Source organism: Gadus macrocephalus, chromosome 6, assembly GCF_031168955.1.
Source record: "Gadus macrocephalus chromosome 6, ASM3116895v1".
NCBI lineage: Eukaryota > Metazoa > Chordata > Actinopteri > Gadiformes > Gadidae > Gadus > Gadus macrocephalus.
This window is the reverse complement of record NC_082387.1, coordinates 4,833,679-4,853,633: the sequence shown is the minus strand read 5'-3', so window position 1 is coordinate 4,853,633 and position 19,955 is coordinate 4,833,679. Positions and strand designations below refer to the sequence as shown.

The 19,955-nt window shown below is 43.0% G+C and overlaps 1 protein-coding gene across 1 annotated transcript; it reads left to right on the top strand.

Moving 5' to 3' along the window:
- Positions 1–254: 254 nt before the first annotated feature.
- Positions 255–19,955, top strand: ccdc12 (coiled-coil domain containing 12). Its single transcript, XM_060053046.1, has 7 exons — positions 255–450; positions 5,634–5,704; positions 18,712–18,791; positions 18,903–18,964; positions 19,048–19,082; positions 19,268–19,344; positions 19,614–19,955. Exons 1-7 carry the CDS (start codon positions 292–294, stop codon positions 19,691–19,693), a joined length of 564 nt encoding a protein of 187 aa, XP_059909029.1. The 5' UTR covers positions 255–291; the 3' UTR covers positions 19,694–19,955.

Genomic DNA, 19,955 nt, shown 5'->3' with positions numbered 1-19,955 from the left:
ATTATATAAAAGAAAGGGCACATGTGTTTTGCAACCAATGTGAATGGATTAAAGAAAACGGGCACAAAGTTATGCCCATCACATCCAGTGATGGCCATACCTTTAATTGAGGAAAAAGTAAACGCGCCTAAAGTAAATAAAACATCCAATAATAATTATCGTACAACGGAATTTTAATTTGTGCTTTTTTATTCCTTGCAGATTAAGAAAATCCACAGGTGGGATGTAACGACAGGACAACCAATCGATGCGTTCGTCGCTCGCTGTTCAGTCTGACAGGACAACCAATCGATGTGTTCGAGCCTCGTGGATCAGTCCGACAGGACAACCAATCGATGCCTGCGAGGACGGATAACTTTAACCAAAATGGAGCAGAGCATCGGGTCGCTGCAGGAGCAGGCTTTGAAAAGAAAGGAGCGGTTAAAAGCATTAAAGAGCAGAAAACTTCAGGTGAACTATTGGTATCATAGTCCTGTGTAACACGATGGGAAGAAGGCCTGATTTGGTCAGCTAATGGATCTACCAGCTCACTTTTACACAAGCTAGCTAGCTCTTAGCTACCTACTACCATGGCACGTTTGGTAGTAACTGACATTATACTGGCGCTTGTTTCAAGGTTGTTAAACTACATACTTTAAATGATTTCAACAAGTGTATCGGCCATGGTCAAATAAACATTGTAGTCAGTTTGCTAGCTATTCTAACATCGACCATTCTCTGTAAAAGATCAGATTGCTATCTATCTATCTATCTATCTATCTATCTATCTATCTATCTATCTATCTATCTATCTATCTATCTATCTATCTATCTATCTATCTATCTATCTATCTATCTATCTATCTATCTATCTATCTATCTATCTATCTATCTATCTATCTATCTATCTCGATGTTATTAAGAATGTCCAATGCCTTTGTCATTTTTGTATTCTCCTACATGGATTTTGATTATTGCGATATAGTTTGGTTACATTTGAACTCTGTACCTGTGTAATTGCTAACAGTATTCATTCAGAGATATTGTCGAGAGACCTTCAAGTTGATATTCAGTAGGACTTTTACCAGAATCTAGGCTTACTTATCAAATGTTTACTGTTCATTTCCATAACTCTTGGTTATTATTCTCTATAGTTCAGAACTGCTCCAAATTCTGATAAAAATAATAATTGGAAAACATCTTCAAGAGAGCCCCTTTCTCTGTTCAGGGACCAACATGATTCTTACTCTGCCATGTTTGACTGTTATGTTAAACTTAATCATCTTGGCCTGGCTGTAGTGTTGCAAAAGTGTTTGACATTCCTACATCTTCAGTCAGTCTGTCCCCTCAATTGTTTAAGCAGGTGAACAGGAAGCCTCTTCACGAAAGTTGAAGCTGGAAGGAGCTTCTCACTTAAAGTTTTTACTAGTGCTGTCAAGTAGAGCCCGACCGATATAGGATTTTTAAGGCCGATACGATACGAATATTTTGTGATTAAAAAATCCGATATGCCGATATATCGGCCGATATATATAAAAAAAGAAAAAATCCAGAAACGCGCAACAAAACAAACAGATTTCCCTAACATTGGTTATTTGTAGTTATCCTTTAAATCCTTTTCACTCTCAACTAACACGTAACAACAGCAAAACTGGACATGGTAGTCATGAATTAAGTCATGCTTATCGACTTTAGAGAATTGATGGGGATGTTCTTTTAATTGTTATTCAAGCAATGTATGTCTTGTGACAGTTGCCAACTTACCATGAACACACTTGCACACATGAGCTGTATTGGAAATCATTCCCTATTCACTCCCTCACTATTCCCTATATAGTGTTTATGATATAGTGCACTATATAGGGAACAAACAAACGAGAATTCGGACACTACGCTGAACATTTCTAAGCGTCATTTGCGTCAGTAAATGCGCCGGGTATTTGTGTGACGCAGACAGATGCTCCCACATCATGTTAACAAACCGGGCCATCCCGAGGAAAGCTGGAGCTTGTATTGATGTTGAATGCAACATTTCCTTGATCAAGTTTTTTTTATTAATTTTGAATATTACATTTTCTATGTTAACTCCCAATTAAATTGTTGACATCTCTAAACGAAAGCCGGAGACTCCATCATTAAATGTATTAGTTTTCGCGGTTATTCAGCTTCTTCTTCTCCGGAAGAACACTACCGCATTGCATTGTGGTATACGGAGTAACAAGTAGGGAACATCGTATGTACACTCAAATTTTAGTGCATGAAATTAACCACTGAGAATTCGAACACCACTGCAAAATGGCGAGCACCCTATATAGTGCACTATATCCGTGATAGGGAATGATTTCGAACACAGCTATGAACAACACCGATGATCTCCGTCGATCTCCGTCATTCACTCTGCCTGAATCAGCGGGTTTGGGGCGTTAGAGCGCCCTCTGGTGGACAAGCTTTTTGTTTTTTTAATATTCATTTATCGGCCATTATAATGCCGATACCGAATAGTTTGAAAAATGCCTAATATCGGCCGATAATATCGGCCTGCCGATATATCGGTCGGGCTCTACTGTCAAGCGATTAAAATATTTTATCGCGATTAATCACATTAATGTCATAGTTAACTCGCAATTAATTCTATTCAATTCAATTAATTGATTTCGTGCTGCTAGCCTTTTAGTGAGTTCAGAGAGTGTTGAGAAGGACAGTAATAAAATATATTTGGTAAGATGGATATAAGAAGAAAGACCCAGAGTGAATTCAACCCGTTCCACTTGACATCGGGTAGGTGCATGACAGTGGTAGGCCTACAGTAAAACTTCAATAGCCCAGGCTTTTATTTTGTTTCAATCATTGAACTTTTGAACAAAACTCTTGCTCAGCAAAGATGGGAAATACTACAACATTTATTATTTAAACCAGTATGAATATTCCTATCGTACGTAGGCCTATACACATTACCAGGCTATCGGATAACGCCTACGCACACGCGCTCACACACACGGTGGCGGGGTGGTAATCGGGAGAGTCGGGAGTATTCCCTGGTGGGCCGTTAACGTTTCGGGGCTTTCGGGCTGATTACTGTGGGATAACAATTAGGGATCGACCGATACCGATTTTTTTTTTAGGGCCGATACCGATACCGATATTTTTTCATCAGCCTTAGCCGATACGCCGATACCGATTTTCTTGAGCCGATTTTTTTTTTATTTTTTTTTAAAGAAACATTTATTGAACTTCAATATAAAAAACAATATTTAACAAATAGTAAAAACAGGTGAAGTAGAACAAGTAAGAACAAGTAGATGAACAATATTTAACAAATAGTAAAAACAGGTGAGGTAGAACAAGTAAGAACAAGTAGATGAACAATATTTAACAAATATTAAAAACAGGTGAGGTAGAACAAGTAAAAAAATAAAATAAAAAATTGGCGAAAATCAGCCGCGTATCGGCCGATACCGATACACGTAAAAAACGCGAATATCGGCCGATAACATCGGCCGATCGATATATCGGTCGATCCCTAATAACAATATTGCGTTTATAAAAGTTCCTTGCAGCGCCGTCCGGCAGCCGGAGCTGTGCACCCGCAACCTCTCACTTACTCAACAGACGCAACACTCACAAACTGTCAACGTCGCAACCAAGTCAATTTTGTCTAGAGCGGAGTAACTGAGCGGCCCCTCCCGAAGTGGTACAGCCCAGGTGGGCCTTGAACTGCGATTGGTCAGAAAGACGTTACAGCTACAGTTTGTGGGGCGTGCTTGTGTTCCCGGTGTAGCTAGATCCGGTATGGTGTTGTAGTTTTTCTAACGTCACTAGTTGTTGCTAGACAGCAGGTGAAAAAACGACGTTTGCCAAGCCAAACGAGCGTTAAACGCACGATAAAAAAGTATTCGGTCAATCAAGAACCCCCCAGGCACGCACAAACGCACCTCGCATACACGCATGCATAATGACACAGGGAGAGGCTTTTATGATTTGTATGAAATCCATCTGTTTATTTCACCAACGTCGCAATCAACATCAAAATTATATATTATATAATTATATAACGTGGGCTTAGGCAGATAGGCCTACATGCACCGAAAACAGATTGTTATTTATTTATTTTACTGAACACAGCCTGCATGACGGTGAAATAGACGAGTCAAAAAATAACTTCACACGGTGTGTCTTTTTACAATTTATTTTTTACCAGCATTTGTAGTGTTGATTAGGGCCCGACCGATATTGATTTTTGAGTGCCGATGCCGATTATTTTCAGATAAAGATTACGATTGCGATTTAATCGGCCGATTAAAAACAAAACAAAAAAAAGCCTATAAAACGTAGTTTTTGATACCTTAAATATACTTTAAACACTTGACGAATATGTGAATTGAATGCAGAACCTTTGAGTGTTTTAGAATACATTTACAGTAAAAAATGAGTGTAATGTAAAATGTAAAATAAATAACTAACTCCCAATGTGCTGCGCTCGTGAGCAGTGACTAACGCGTGCGTGCTGAGCAGTATGGTCTCACCGTTAGAGTCTACAGTATAACAAATTAACATGGCCTGGGACCTAAAGAAAAACAGGCACAACATGCTCAAACGCGTCTTGTGTACATTGGTGAGGTGTGCGCGCAGCTGCCTGAGCGAGCGTGCTTTCATGTTGTACGGTAAAATTCAATCTCCTCTTTTTTACTCCAGCTAAAGTTGTTAGTTAGCAAGGCGAGTAGGAGCGCAATCTGCAGGATACTAAGCGCAATAACATTTAAAAAAAAAATTCGGTTGTCTTTTTGGCAGATGTTGAATATTTTCAAAAAGGCTATAATCGGCCGATTAAATCGGCAGGCCGATGAATCGGTCGGGCCCTAGTGTTGGTCAGCAGAGAAATAGTCTGCCAAAGACATTGACGTCGCTTAGCAACCGAGGACGCTGGGGTTGATAAGTTACCAGACTACTTTACCGGACTACTTGCGTAGTGGTACGATATAAAAAAAATCAACTTTCCTTGACAGCGGTCATTATATGCTTAGCAACGGTGAATTATCAAAAGATTATTCACAACCGGGAGTTGTGAAGGCCAATGCAAGTGAACGGAGCGTTCAACAGCATTGAGAAGAGCCGTGTAATAAATAATGATAGTCACATTCATTATTTGATAGTCTATCGTTGCCCATCCCTACCTTCTAAGAGGACTAAGTCTGAAGTATGGGCATATTTTGGGTATTTAAAAATACCGCGATAATACCGAAAACCGGGATAATTTTGGTCACAATAACCATGAGGTTAAATTTTCATACCGTTACATCCCTAATGACATCATTTCTGTTCTCATTTGCATTAAAGCTACAGACACCAGAAACAGCACATTCTGAAAGGACTAGGCAATTTTTTTTTTTCAGCAAACAGCTTAAAATACATGTTTTCTGGAACTCGTATACTATGTTTACTTGTTGACAAAAAAACGTACTATCTCCTTTAAGTGCAATTGCATTGTAAGGCCACTCTGCCTCTTATTTATTTTATCAATGGTTTTGTGATTGATTCCTATAGAATGGAGGCAATGGACTGCAAAAAAAAGTCACTTGATGATTTGATGAATTCTTATCTTGCATGTAAATGATGCGCACACAGTGTTGATTGACTTTGTGGCAATGATCTTGCAGGGCCGTGACGATGAGGAAGGAGAACCTGAGAGGAAGAGGGCCCTGGCAGAAGAGGCAGAGGAGAAGCACAGGTGAAGGACCTTTCTCACTTTATTTATTAAATGGACTGTGATACACGCATGCAGGGGAGACGAGGAAGGCTATTGTTACAAAACAGGATCTCTAGGTGTTTGCATGCGTTATTGAAGCACAGTTTAATCTCCTATCTAATGGGACATGTTCTCAAAGTATAACGTCCTAGGGTTCATCTGGCTAATGGAATATCCTGCAGTGTACGTGAATGTTGGCCGGAAAGGAGCAGCTTGCCCCTCTGTCCTGCAGGATTTTTTAACTTAAAGGTCCTATGACATGCTATTTTATGTATTCTTTAATGTAGGTATTAGTGGGCAACTAACACAGCATTCAAAGACGTTCCCGAAATTCAGACGTGGTGCAGAGTTACAGCCACTCCGAGCCAGTCGCACATTGAGCTTCCCCCAAATGCGCTGTTTTGGTGTCAGTAGCTATAATGCAAATGAGGAGCGAGGCGGGTCAAGGAGGAGGGTGGGGGTGTGGCCCTGAGCAGCTTGCAGCCACGGTACCATGCGCTCTGTTTACAGTGGATGTATCGCAATGGCGAGGCGCACACAGCCTTTAGCCGTGTTCTGTAAATATTCTAGAACACACGGGAGTCCTGGAGCTCTATATCTAAATATGATCATATAGCCTACATAGATATCTATATCATATAATATATATTATCACGGCCAAAAGCTGTGTGAGCCGATATTATGAATCTCAAACGACCGCGTTGGGTTCTCTGACGTTCCTGGTTCTTCAACGTCCACATCAATGTGAAGTAGACTGAACCGCAACAAGGAGGAGAAAGGGATCGTTACCGGGCAGCGCTTAGGCACCTCCGCCTCCGGCGGTGGTCCCTCAGCAGGGCTCAAGTGGGAGACATTCGCCGCCAACAATCCCTTTCTCCTCCATGTCGTGGTTCATGTTCTTGAGGGAGTCAAAGCCAAAGTTCCTTCCCCAATTCATTCTCAACCTTGGCTGAGATAACCCCCAATACGAGTCTCGTTGTAGAAATACCAGAGACGAGATTCCGACGTGTTATGCACCATAACACCAAAAGCAGAACGGTTATCCAATAACAAGGAAGTGTACATCACTTACGTTACAGTCCTGGAGCTCTATATCTAAATAATATCATATAATACATAGATATCTATATCATATAATACATATTATCACGGCCAAAAGCTGTGTGCGCCTCCAGACGATATTATGAATCACAAACGTCTTTGTCGGGTTCTGCAACGTCTCTGGTTCTTCCACTTTCACATCAACCTGAAGTCGACTGAACCGCGCGCTGCCTGCTGCCGGCTGCCCGCTGCCGGGCGATGGTGCCTCGCGGCAACCGGCGGCATGTCGCAGTTCATGTACTTCAGCGAGTCAAAGCCAAAGTTTCTTTCCCCCAATTCCTTCTCAACCCTGGCTCAGATAACCCCCACAACAGTCTCGTTGTGGAAATACAAGACACGTCAAAGAACCGACAAGAAACACTTGGGTTACAGTGTGTGTATTCACACACACACACATGTGGCGCTCGCACGGTCGAGTCTCATTGGCGGGCCAACGTCTCTGGGCGGGCCAGGCAGAGTAAGGGGAGGAGCTTAGATGCTTGATGACGTCCTAAACACAGACATTCCAAATCAGCGCACTTGAGCCTCTGTTTTTTCAAAGGCGAGCAGATCAGCTAGTGCTCGTTTTACACCAATCGCAAGTTTTAGCCACTGGGGGACCATAGGCAGGCTAGGGGAACTCATATTTATGTTAGAAAACCTCATAAAGTGAGATTTTCTTGTCATGGGACCTTTAACACCCTCTTGATATTTGGCTGTTTTACATTTTTTGGTGCCTCTATTATATTATTCACGGTAGCCGGTAATCGACTTGTGTGGACTTCCTGGAAACATTGACCTACCGGTAAGGCACAGAGCTACAGGGCAAGCTCTATTCTCGATAATCAACGAAAAAAAGGGTCTGGACTGGAGGGCTTATTTTATGGGTCTCGAAAAAGACCCTGGGTTAAATTCTTTCTCTTTAAAAGCAACTTTTAAAGCAAAATTAGTATTTTTGCGTAATTTAAAGCAGGAAGTGTAAGAGGGCTCTAAAAAGCTACAAGCACTAGTTCCTCATTTTCAAACCCGCCTATAGGGCGTGCGACCCACTGATGCTACAGACCTATTACAGATCAGTGCCAGTGGGTGGAACTTAGGGGCGTACACAGCTTTTGGCCGTGTTCTATAAGATATTCTAGAACACTCCGGGAGCTCCGGCGGGAGACCTGGAGCTCTATATCTAAATAATATAATATAATATATAGACATCTATAATGTAATATATAATATGACAGCCAAAAGCTGTGTGCGCCTCCGGATGATATTATGAATAAACAACTGCGTTGGGTTCTCCGACGTCTCTGGTCCTTCCACATCAATCTGAAGTCGCGGTTCAATCTGGAGTTCAGTGAGTCAAAGCCAATGTTTCTTCTCCCAATTCCTTCTCCACCATGGCCGAGAATCAATACACAGGTCTTATTTTGCAAACCCGTACCCGCTAATTACAATCCGCACCCGACAAGACCCGCTATAAATTGACCGACCCACACCTGAAGGAAAATTAGACACATTTGGAACGCCGGGGAATTACACTATCTGGTGTGTGGCATGGTGCTTTCGATTGCTGGGCAAAAAAAGCACATCATCTACTGTGAACTGTTTTAGTTGACTCCTCCGATCCTGAATAACATATCCTGCACCGGAGATGTCTCGCTCGAGAACGCAAAATCCGTGGCTCAGGAGGTAAAGCGGGTAGGCTGGTAACCGGAAAGTTGCTAGTTCGATCCCTAGTTCCTCCTAGCTGAATATCGAGGTGTCCATGAGAAAGATGCCAAATCTTCACTGCTCCTGACGAGCTGGATGTGTGCATGAATGTCTGTATGAATGAGTGCGTGAATGTGACAGCATTGTAAAGCGCTTTGAGTGGCCACTGGTTAGAAAAGCGCAGTCCATTTACCATGGGCTTTTCATTGGCATTGAATTAACACTCTAACGCTGGATGTTATGCTTCATTAAGCCGAGCATGACACTTCTAAATAAGAGACAGACACCGCACACGCATGGCTGGTGACACCGAGCTGATTTCCCTGTTTCATCCAAATTGTTTGGGTCACCCGTTGGGTACCCGCGCAGCACTCTGGCGGAGATAACCCCCACTACGAGTCTGGTTGTTGAGGAGGTAACGGAGACATCAAAGAACCAAACGCAGTCTTTAATTCATAATATCATCCGGGGGCACACACAGCTTTTGGCCGTGATATTATATATATTAGATACCAATATATAAAATGGCAACAATCAATTTCTCCTCCTGCTGCGATTCACTCTGGACTGCAGGGAGTGAACGCTGATTAGCTGTTATGTTACGTCCCTCAGGGAGTGAACACTGGTTGGCATTGTGGGAGTTGTCGTCTTCAATCCACAAGCGCCAAAAAGTCACTGTTTCTCGGTCAAGAAGGCACCAAATTCGATATTTATGTTACTATTCGATTACATATATGATTACTAGGGGTGTAACAATTCATGCGATGCATCGATGAATCGATTGTCAGTCCTAACGATTCAACTAAATCGATCTGCTAAAATAAATAAATAGAATGAATCGCTTTGGCTTCACCAATAATCGATTTAAATGCTTTAAATCGTATGAATCGATTATGATTACTGTAATTTTCGGACTATAAGCCGCGCCTTTTCTCCCAATTTTTCGATCTTTAAAAATATTTAAACTTTGACGCGACATTCGAGTGATGACAGCCAATCGGCGTTCAACAGCGTGGCCACTGAGTGACATGTGTAACGTAACAGCCAATCAGCGTTAGGGGTGTAACGATACATCGATGTAGATCGATACATCGATTGATTGGCGAACGATCCAACTGCATCGATGCAACGGCCAAACATCGATGCATATCGCAGTATTACACCCTTTTATTATTATATATCTCCTTTCGCGGGTGTTTGTGAAACTATTTCTGCGCACAGCGCCAAGCCGCTCGTATCCATTCACCGGTTAAACGAGGCAACAGCGAGCACATGTGTGAGCGCGAGGATGTCTAGTTTCGGTTTTTCCAGCCTAACTTTAAAAGTAGCCAAATCGGGCTGAAAAATGTGCCCAATCTGGCAACACGGACGGCTTATCTTAACAGCCAAGATGATTCCGAGGGATGTTTTGTTTTTAGAAGAAAAATATCCACAGATAGGTTGGGAATGGTCTACGTTCAAAATGAAAGATCATTACAGGCTCTTTAATTTAAGCCATAAAAAACCTTTGGCACTTAAATGCAATTGTGGCACTTTATTATTTGTATTAAAAATTGATTTTTTTGTTTTAAATATCCGGAAGAGCAAAGAAATAAAATGATGAAATTATAATTAAGTTGATGTGAGTTGATGTGATTGTAAGAGGTTGTGTTAAATGGGCATATGATATCGTCTCATATCGATCGCATGCCCCTGAATCGAAATCGTATCGCGGCAGACTTTTGATATCGGCAAATATCGTATCGTTGTCCAATGAATCGATATAATATCGTATCGTGATGAAACCAGAGATTTACACCCCTAATCAGCGTTCAACCGGCCAACTCAGTGCAGTGCATTCCGGGGTGAACTGCAGCATGGAGGAGAAAGTGATTGTTGCCGTTTGCGACTCCCGGAGCTCTTTATATAATAGTTGGCCTATGTAATATAATATAATTGTATAATAATATCACGGCCATAAGCTCTGTGCGCCTCCGGATGGCCGTAGCGCGGGGAGCTCTCGTAGGGATTGCGTCAGGTTCTCCGACGTCTCTCCCTCTTCCACAAAAGGTAAAGACATGCAATGGTAGTTATCTCGGCCGGAATTTGGCAGTAATGGTGGAAAAAGTAACGGACCGGGGAACATAGAACCCTTTTTTTGAATAAGGGTCCTATGTTCCCTGGTCACATACAGTACATATCGAGGAACATAGGACCCTTTTTTTTAAAAAGGGTCCTATGTTCCCCAGTCTCATACGAAGAGGGGAACATGGGACCCGGGAACATAGGACCCGGGGAACATAGACACGCTCCCACGAAATGCTAACCTTAGCTTAGTTGTTTGTTTACGTTTTTTTTTCTCCCTCACCCTCTACTGGTGCATTTCAAACATGGCAGAGAGCGGCAGCGAGATTGTTAATGCACCAGCAAACTTGAAATCCAAAGTGTGGAAGCATTTTGGCTTCGCAAAGAATAATGGTAAAATTTACAAGGGGTGTCACATTATTGCATGTTTATTTCACGGATATAGAATTTTGGTTCAAAAGTTACTGAATCGAATCGTGGATTTCAATCGAATCTTTGGATTTCAAGGCAAAACAGAAAAATAAATTAAAAAAATAAAACTGCAAAAAAGAATTAACGCCGTTAATTTTGGTTTGCGTTAACGCCGTTAATAACGCGTTTAATATTCCGGAGGCGCACACCGCTTTTGGCCGTGATATTATATATTATATTGTAATGTTCGGCAGTGTCTAGTCCACGGTTTATTCACCCATCGAACTGTATTCAATTTCGAACAGTAGGAATAGTAACAGTAAATCCAAACGGTAGGTAGGTAGGCTATAGTAGACTAATAACTGTAGCTCCACGGTAACTCCCCCCTCCCCCCCATCAGCAAGGCAGGCCACCGATGTAGAATGACGAGTTGGAGCGCGGCAACGGCAACTATGTTATTGCGCCCTCAACAAATATCGATATTCTGCTTGAAGATATCGAGATATGACTTTTGGTCCATATCGCCCAGCCCTAGAAAGGGCTCAGCAAACATGTCCATCCAAAGTCTGCATTTTCAGTTACCGTATTTTTCGCACTATAAGGCGCAGCGGAGTATAAGCCGCAGCAGCTAAATTGAATGATGTGTACATAAGCCGCACTGGACTATAAGCCGCATTTTTCTGGCTTCGAATACTCGGTTTTTCCAAGCGAATATTCGAATACTCGTTCCAGAAAAAAACACCATCAAAAACAACATTAATAATCCCTATATACTCCCCGGAACCGATTTTGACAGTATCTGCATATTTGTTGAATATTTAATAGCTTTTGAACGATAATTAGTAGGCCTAATGCCGCTTTTCCACCGCACATGTAGCTCGACTCGACTCGACACGACTCGACACGGTAGCAGCACGGGTGCTTTTCCACCGCAAATAGTACCTCCTGGACGTGGGCGGGGTCGGCTGCGCGAAAGGGCCGTGACGTATTTGTGTACGCGACGCAAACAACACATACGCAACCCACACATGGACAGAACCCACATAACAACAATGGAGGACATCGATCGCATTACTATTATTAGCTGGCATGTTGAAGAAGTTGGAGAAGTGGAACATGTTGGCTGCGGCGCTGCTATGGATGTTACCAGCATGGTTGCCATGTCGCTCTCGTGACTTCGTCACACTCTCTGGCCAATCAGTCGCCGGCCGTCTGCCGACGTCACCTTTTAGCATCGGCTCAGCTCGCTTGGAACCTAGAGCGAGTAGGTACTAGAAAAAGCAGCCACTTCAGGTACCAGATACCATGGTACCGCGGTGGAAACGCAAAAAATGCGAGCTGAGTCGAGTCGTGTCGAGTCGTGTCGAGCAGTGTTGTTTTTGGCAGGCATTTTAGATTTAGTTTTAGTCTTAGTCTTTTTGACGAAATGCTTCTTAGTTTTAGTCCCATTTTAGTCATTTCTATCTTTGAAAGTTTTAGTCTAGTTTTAGTCTGACGAAAACTCAAAAGGTTTTAGTCTAGTTTTAGTCCGACGAAAACTCGTCGGACTGTCGCACTCGTCGCACACGGCACACTCGTGTGTGCCGTGTGCGTGCAGGCGCAGCTGCGCGCGAGCGAGGCTTTTAGTGTGTGATGGGGGCGTGACTGTTAGGACAAGCAGCTGGCTCCATTTCTCCATTTCTTTTCCGCATATTATAGTTGGCGGGAAAAAAGCATGTTTTGAAACTTTGTTCGTCCACTCACTAACAATTTAGTCTCGTCTAGTTCTCGTCTGACGAAAATGTCTACATTTTTCGTCACATTTTAGTCTTTATATGGCTTTGGTGACGTTCGTCTTAGTCTCATTTTCGTCATGGAAAAAAGGGGTCTGACGACGTCATTTTCGTTTTCGTCTTGCCTGACGAAAACAACACTGGTGTCGAGCTGGTACCATGCAGTGGAAAAGCGGCATAAGTAGGTTGAAGTTCCTTCGTTTTCCCCCGTGAAAGCGAACAGCTGTTGTTCCGTTCCAAATCAGCTGTCCTCTGCCACCTCAGCCCTTACGGGAGCTTTTCAATTCATCCTGGAACGTGCATCTTCTCAGGGAATTTGTACAATAAATCCAAAACAAATACCGAATATTGATTGTCTTATGTGTCCATATTATATCCATTATATTGTCCCGGGTATTCCCAAGGCGCTCACGCTCTACAGCAAGCCAGTCACAGTTGATTGGCGCGGCGCTGTACAGCGAACGTAAACAAACAACTAAGCTAAGGTTAGCATTTCGTGGGAGCGTGTCTATGTTCCCCGGGTCCCTTTTTTAAAAAAAGGGTCCAATGTTCCCCGCTTTTCCCAAAAAGGGTCCTATATAGTTCCCTGATATGTATGTGACCGGGGAACATAGGACCCTTTTTAAAAAAAGGGTTCTATGTTCCCCGGTCTGTTACTTTTTCCACCATTACTGCCAAATTCCGGCCGAGATAACTACCATTGCATGTCTTTACCTTTTGTGGAAGAGGGAGAGACGTCGGAGAACCTGACGCAGTCTATTCATACGCCGGTAAACCAACCCCGAGAAGCCCAATCCCTACGAGAGCCCCCCGCGCTACGGCCATCCGGAGGCGCACAGCTTTTGGCTGTGATATTATTATACAATTATATTATATTATATAGGCCTACTATTATATAAAGAGCTCCGGGAGTCGCAAACGGCAACAATCACTTTCTCCTCCATGCTGCAGTTCACCCCGGACTGCACTGCACTGAGTTGGCCGGTTGAACGCTGATTGGCTGTTACGTTACACATGTCACTCAGTGGCCACGCTGTTGAACGCCGATTGGCTGTCATCACGCGAATGTCGCGTCAAAGTTTAAATATTTTTAAAGATTGATAGATTGCGGGGAACATAGGACCCTTTTCCCAGAAAAGGGTCCTATGTTCCCCGCTTTTCCCGAAAAGGGTCCTATGCTCCCCGGTATGTATGGCTACAGGGGAACATAGGACCCGGGGAACATAGGGATGACCCCCATTTGGGAAAGTATTACTTTTCCTCCTGAGATCCCGCTAATGTTGTGTTATAAAGTAAAGGGAAACAAGATATCTATTCTTCCTCCACCTCTCGCTTCTCTGCTTGGTGTCGCTGACGCTTATAGTTTGCCTCCCTCGCTATGGTAACGTCACGTCCTCATCGTCATCCGCTTATCCGGGGTCGGGTCGCGGGGGGAGCAGCTCAAGCAGGGGGCCCCAGACTTCCCTTTCCCGGGCCACATTGACCAGCTCTGACGGGGGGATCCCGAGGCGTTCCCAGGCCAGTGTTGAGATATAATCTCTCCACCTAGTCCTGGGTCTTCCCCGAGGTCTCCTCCCCACTGGACGCGCCTGAAACACCTCCCAAGGAAGGCGCCCAGTGGGCATCCTTACCAGATGCCCGAAACCACCTCAGCTGACTCCTTTCTAAGTAAAGGAGCAGCGGCTCTAATCCGAGTTCCTCACGGATGGCTGAGCTTCTCACCCTATCCCTAAGGGAGACGCCAGCCACCCTTCTGAGAAAACTCATCTCGGCCGCTTGTACCCGGTAACGTCACGTACGTGGGAAAAAAACAACGAAGCTCCGAATACTAGGGGTGTAACGGTACACAACAGTCACGGTTCGGTACGTACCTCGGTTTTGAAGTCACGGTACGGTACAGGACGGTTCGGTTCATAGTTATGGTGAAAAAACGGATTGCTTGACAGAACGAACATAAGTTTAATTAGTAACGAATTAAACACAACAGTTTTAGCTGTCAGTATGAAACATACAAATAAAATGATGCAATTCTCCAATAACCCTAACATAAAATTAATGAAAAATCCAGTTTTAATGCTCAGTCTAGGCTCTTTAAGCTGGTATGTAAACAAAGAGTTTGTAACATATTCCTGCAGCTCTCTAAAGCTCTGAAGTTCTCATAAATATAATCAATCATTAAATAAAAGTGCAACTGCAGCCTTAACTTAAATTACAGCTTATGTATTTTATAATCTATTGGTGTTTTCATTGCCTCTCGTAGGTCAGAGGCAATGAAAACACCAATAGACCTGGTGATGGCATTTGCCCGTTCTGAATTCCCAGACAGGTGTAGGGGTTGATTAAATAGTGTAGGGAGCTGGGTTTGAACGATTTGAACAACTTTTTTTCATTTTGCAGCGGTGACAGTAACACCTGGATGGTGCCGTCACGTTAAAATTGTACCGGGGGCGAAAATTTGTGCAAGTTCGATGTGTTTCCATTTGCATAGACGATCGCTGTTGAACAATGTCTGCACACAGCTTTCGACTTGTCCACTCGTCTTTCCCCATTGTGATAATTAACCTGGAATCCAAAGTTCTCCCACACTTGGGATTTAAATGACAGGGGGGCATCTTCAAGCTCCGGTTTTCTGTTGTCGCTCGCCATGCAGTTCGCTCTCAGTTCGCTAGTAGACATCAATCCACACACAGTCGCGATCGCCCTCTGCTACTGCTACTACGCGGAGTTCGCGCACGTGCGAGCCGAGCCTAATAAGGCTAAACGGTCCGGGGGGAACTCCGACTTCAAGTTTTAAGTTCCGCACCGCAAAACAAGCCTTTACATTCGCCATATTAACGCTATGTACGCCACATTTACGGACCGCGGTACACCTCTGTAACCGCACCGAAGTGCCTGTACCGTGACGGTTCGGTTCAAATACGTGTACCGTTACACCCCTACCGAATACTGATTTAAGCTACGAATACTAATTTTCCGAGTGGCCGTTAGATGTAAAAATCCATAGATTAGCCGCACCGCTATATAAGCCGCAGAATCGAAAAATGGGAAAAAATGTGCGGCTTATAGTCCAAAAATTACGGTAATTGATATAGCTCCCTCTATCGCCTGATCTGGGTACAATTTGGAGAGGTTGCATTTTCAGTTAATTGTTGTACCGCTCCCCAGTGGTGGCTGGTGAATTTTATTTTAGGGGGGGCTGAAAGTTTGTAAACCAAATTTTCCACGTCAATGAATTCGCCCAGAGAGGCGGGACCATTGAAACGCGACTTGAATCTGACAATTCTGATTGGACAATGACAGATAATATGTCTAGAACACTGAAAACAAAAAAATCCTTTCTCCCTGCACTGGTAGTGCGTCGCCCAAATCACCCCTATACATCATCCGCCCCTGCCGCTCCCTATAGCCCGATATGGATGAAATTTGGAGAGGTTCGTCTTGACCCACACCAAGTTTTATGATGATTGGTTTAAGTTAATTTTGAATGATTTTGAGCCTCTGGCCGCCAGGTTGTTTTGTCATTTAATTTTACTTGAGCAGTTGGACCTTTGGTGCTCAACATCCACTAATTTGGTCCCACTCGAATCAAACATTCCGTCTATGAACTGTTGTGATTTTAGTCACAGGTCACGCCCATTTCGATGCCACACCCTAATTGGAAGTATGTTGAGTCTCTCTTGTTCAGAATTTGATTCTGAACAACTTCTGTATTGGACTCAAGATCAGAGGAGTCCATTTAGATGTTGATATAAGCATTACTCTCACGAGTCTTTACACGTTTTAAACCACACCCTTTTAGACGTTAATGGCTCCCGGGCGCTTTAGTTTTCAATGTACAGACTTTGCTTTATGTCAGATTGAGGACTTTGGTCCAAAGCTGATAGATGCTAAAGGTTTTTTGTCCAAGTGAAAAAACCTAGGATCCGTAAGGAATTAAGTGTTTCTAATAAAGTTCGACATAGTCGTATATCTATCCAAATAGGTTCTTGAAGCATATTTGTTCAGCATGAGGATATGCATTATTGTGTTGACAAAGTGTCATGACACTAAGTCAAAGCGGTTATGAGATATGTTTGCTCAAAGTTTGCATTTTTGGACTGTTGCTATAGTGCCAGCTTTGGGCCAATCAGTGTAATATTTGCTCTCTGTTAATCTTGAGTCAGCCTCTACAGCTGTAGTAAGTTTCATAAAAAGCGTACGAGCGGTTTAGGCTGTGTAAGTCAAACGTGGCGGAATAATAATAATATAACTAACAATTACAATAGGTTGCCTTCGCACTTTGTGCTTGGCACCCTAAAAAACTAACAATTACAATAGGTTGCCTTCGCACTTTGTGCTTGGCATCCTAATTAAAGCTGCAAGCAGCAATTTACGGGTGCCAAGCCTAAAGCCGACCAATAAGACCCTGTCAGACCATTAAGACCCAGACGCAGACCATGAAGACTTGATCGCAATTGATCGCTTTATGGTCCTATTTTGATGAACTTTAGCCTGGTTAACCTTGACCTATGCTTCTTTAAATGCAACAAGTTTGGTGATGATTGACTCAAATTAACCCCGCCTTTAGTCACCTATCATTGATTGGGCTAATGTGGATGTCCAGCCGCCATTTTGTTACAGGTTCTGGGCTTGCTAGGCACATTTGCTCAACATCAGGAGATACAAATGTCTACAGGATTTCATGACTGTAGAAGGAAAAGGTCCGATAATATGTCCGTCCAAAATCTGCAGCTATTTTAATTGATATAGCCTCCCCTATCGCCCGATCTGGGTACAATTTGGAGAGGTTGCATTTTCAGTTAATTGTTTTACTGCTCCCTATAGCTAAGGTTTAAGTTAACCTTGCCTTTCGGCATTAAGTTGATTTTGTACAATTGAGCCTCTGGTGGCCATGTTGTTTTATCATTCAAATTCATTTTACTTGAGCAGTTGGAACTTTGGTCCTCAACAGCCATTAAGTTGGTCCCGCTCAAATCAAACTTTCCGTCTATGAACTGTGATGATTTTAGTCACAGGCCACGCCCATTTCGATGCCACGCCGTAATTGAAAATATGTTGAATTTATCTTATTCAGTTTTCTATTGGACTCAAATAGCAGCATTTAAGTCTTTAAGCGTTTTAAACCACACCCTTCAGTGTTTCCCACAGACCAAGGACCAATGTGTGGTGGTGCGGGGGGGGCCCGTAGTATCATATATATATATATATACGCCATCGGTGGGTTCATGTGTTAGCATCGTCGTTCTCGCTCCGTGTGTGTGTGTGTGTGTGAGAATGACAGGGAGAACGAGTGCTATGCAGAGATGAATGGACGGAACGATTTTTAGATTTTCAAATCGCGTTATTAAAAAAATATATATATAAAAAATAAAAAAAAGACAATCAATTCGTGGCGCTCGATGTTGATTCTGTGGCGCCGCGCCACACAATGGTCTATGTATGGGAAACACTGCCCTTATTAGAAGTCAATGGTTCCTGGGTACTTTAAACTTTATTATACAGACTTCGCTTTATGTCAGATTGAAGAGAATGGTCCATAGATGACGTGTGCTAAAGGATTTTTGTCTGAGTGAAAAAACCTAGGATTCTTAGGGAATTGATTGTTCGGCACCCTAATAATAATGAAAACACTAACGATTACAATAGGTTGCCTTCGCACTTTGTGCATTGCACCCTAATGAAACTAACAATTACAATAGGTTGCCTTGGCACCCTAATAATAATAATAATCTGATATTGAACAGAATAAAAAAAAAGTTTTCACCACTAGGCAGCACTGCCACCTATTGGGAGTGTTTTATATGTCCACAAGAGATGTTTAATATCATAGTGGAGCCAATTAAGATATACATAGTCCAAGTACTGCTAAAGGGCTGCAGTTGCGATGTATTCATAGTACTGCCCCCACTAGTAGTCATTACCTCCTGAGACCCGGTCTGTCTTTCTGCACCACCGCAGGGAGATCAAGTTGAGGAACTATACCCCAGAGGATGTAGAACTGAAAGACAGACAGGTACCCAAGGCCAAGCCTGCTTCAGGTGAGAACCTCCTTCACCCAGAGCTGGTAAAAACTGTTAAAAAAAAAATAAAAAACTTTTGGTAAAGTTTTGTCGACTTGCATTAAAATATATTTTTTTTATGTTTTTCAGTGGAAGATAAAGTAAAAGAACAACTTGAGGCCGCTAACCCAGAGCCCATAATCGAAGAAGTGGTAGGTACTCTCTGGTGAAGTCTGTTTCTTTGATTCAGTTTCCTTAGTTTGTTACTTATTGCTGCTCTTTGGTCTTCATACAGGATTTGGCCAACCTGGCCCCGAGGAAACCTGACTGGTGAGAGCTGCGGGTCTGACCTTTAAACATGGCTTTGATTGTATTCCAATTTATTCTAGGATGTATTTATACTTTTTTTCTTCTATATAATTCTTGTGCTTCACAATATGTATTCACTATACCTCTTTTATAGTGATTCAATTTAAACCTTTAGGATCAACAAAATAATACATCCTGTTTCTTAGGGATCTGAAGCGAGATGTGGCGAAGAAGCTGGAGAAACTGGAGCGGAGAACACAGAGGGCCATCGCAGAGCTCATCAGTGAGTACCTTCAGCCTCTTGTGGTAGGATCTGAACTCAGACCTGTCTGGGGGTGTTGATTGTTTCAGGCCAATTGCTTTGTGATTATAAAACCTGACGGGGCCGGAAGCTGTATGATAATGTTGATAAATCTAAAATGTCTGCCATTTTCTGCTGGCTGTCCAAAACGTGAACTAAGGTTCACTGCAGAACGCATGCTTAGCTGCAGCAGTCGGCCTTGCTGCCCATCTGGCTAGGAAGGAATCTTATTGACAGAGTGTGTTTTACAGGGGACCGCCTTCGAGGTAGTGAGGAAGAACTGGCGGATGCCGTTGGAGCAGTATGCGTGACACAAGGAGATTCAGACTGACCTGGACTCATGACACCTAGTGCCACAGCAGGGACCCGGCCTCCATACAGCCACATTCACCTTGTGTTAGGGACTCACTGTGGTCACTGGAACAACCCTTTTCTATGTCCTATTGTCCTACGTCCTATAAAATGTCATGACGTGTGGTTGCTGATGAAGATGGTCCAACATGTAGTGTTTGCAGGATGTTGAACTAGCACGCCTACCCTTGGTTTGTAAACCGTCAATGTGATAAACTAAATGTTTTATATTTTCCAGGAAA

What these genes read in the sequence shown, in the direction of transcription:
- ccdc12 (XM_060053046.1), top strand. Translation starts at nt 292, where the DNA reads ATGTGTTCGAGCCTCGTGGATCAGTCCGACAGGACAACCAATCGATGC. An exon ending in GAGGCAGAGGAGAAGCACAG is followed by an intron (nt 5,705 to 18,711) that starts GTGAAGGACCTT and finishes GCACCACCGCAG; the next exon opens with GGAGATCAAGTTGAGGAACT. An exon ending in CAAGGCCAAGCCTGCTTCAG is followed by an intron (nt 18,792 to 18,902) that starts GTGAGAACCTCC and finishes TATGTTTTTCAG; the next exon opens with TGGAAGATAAAGTAAAAGAA.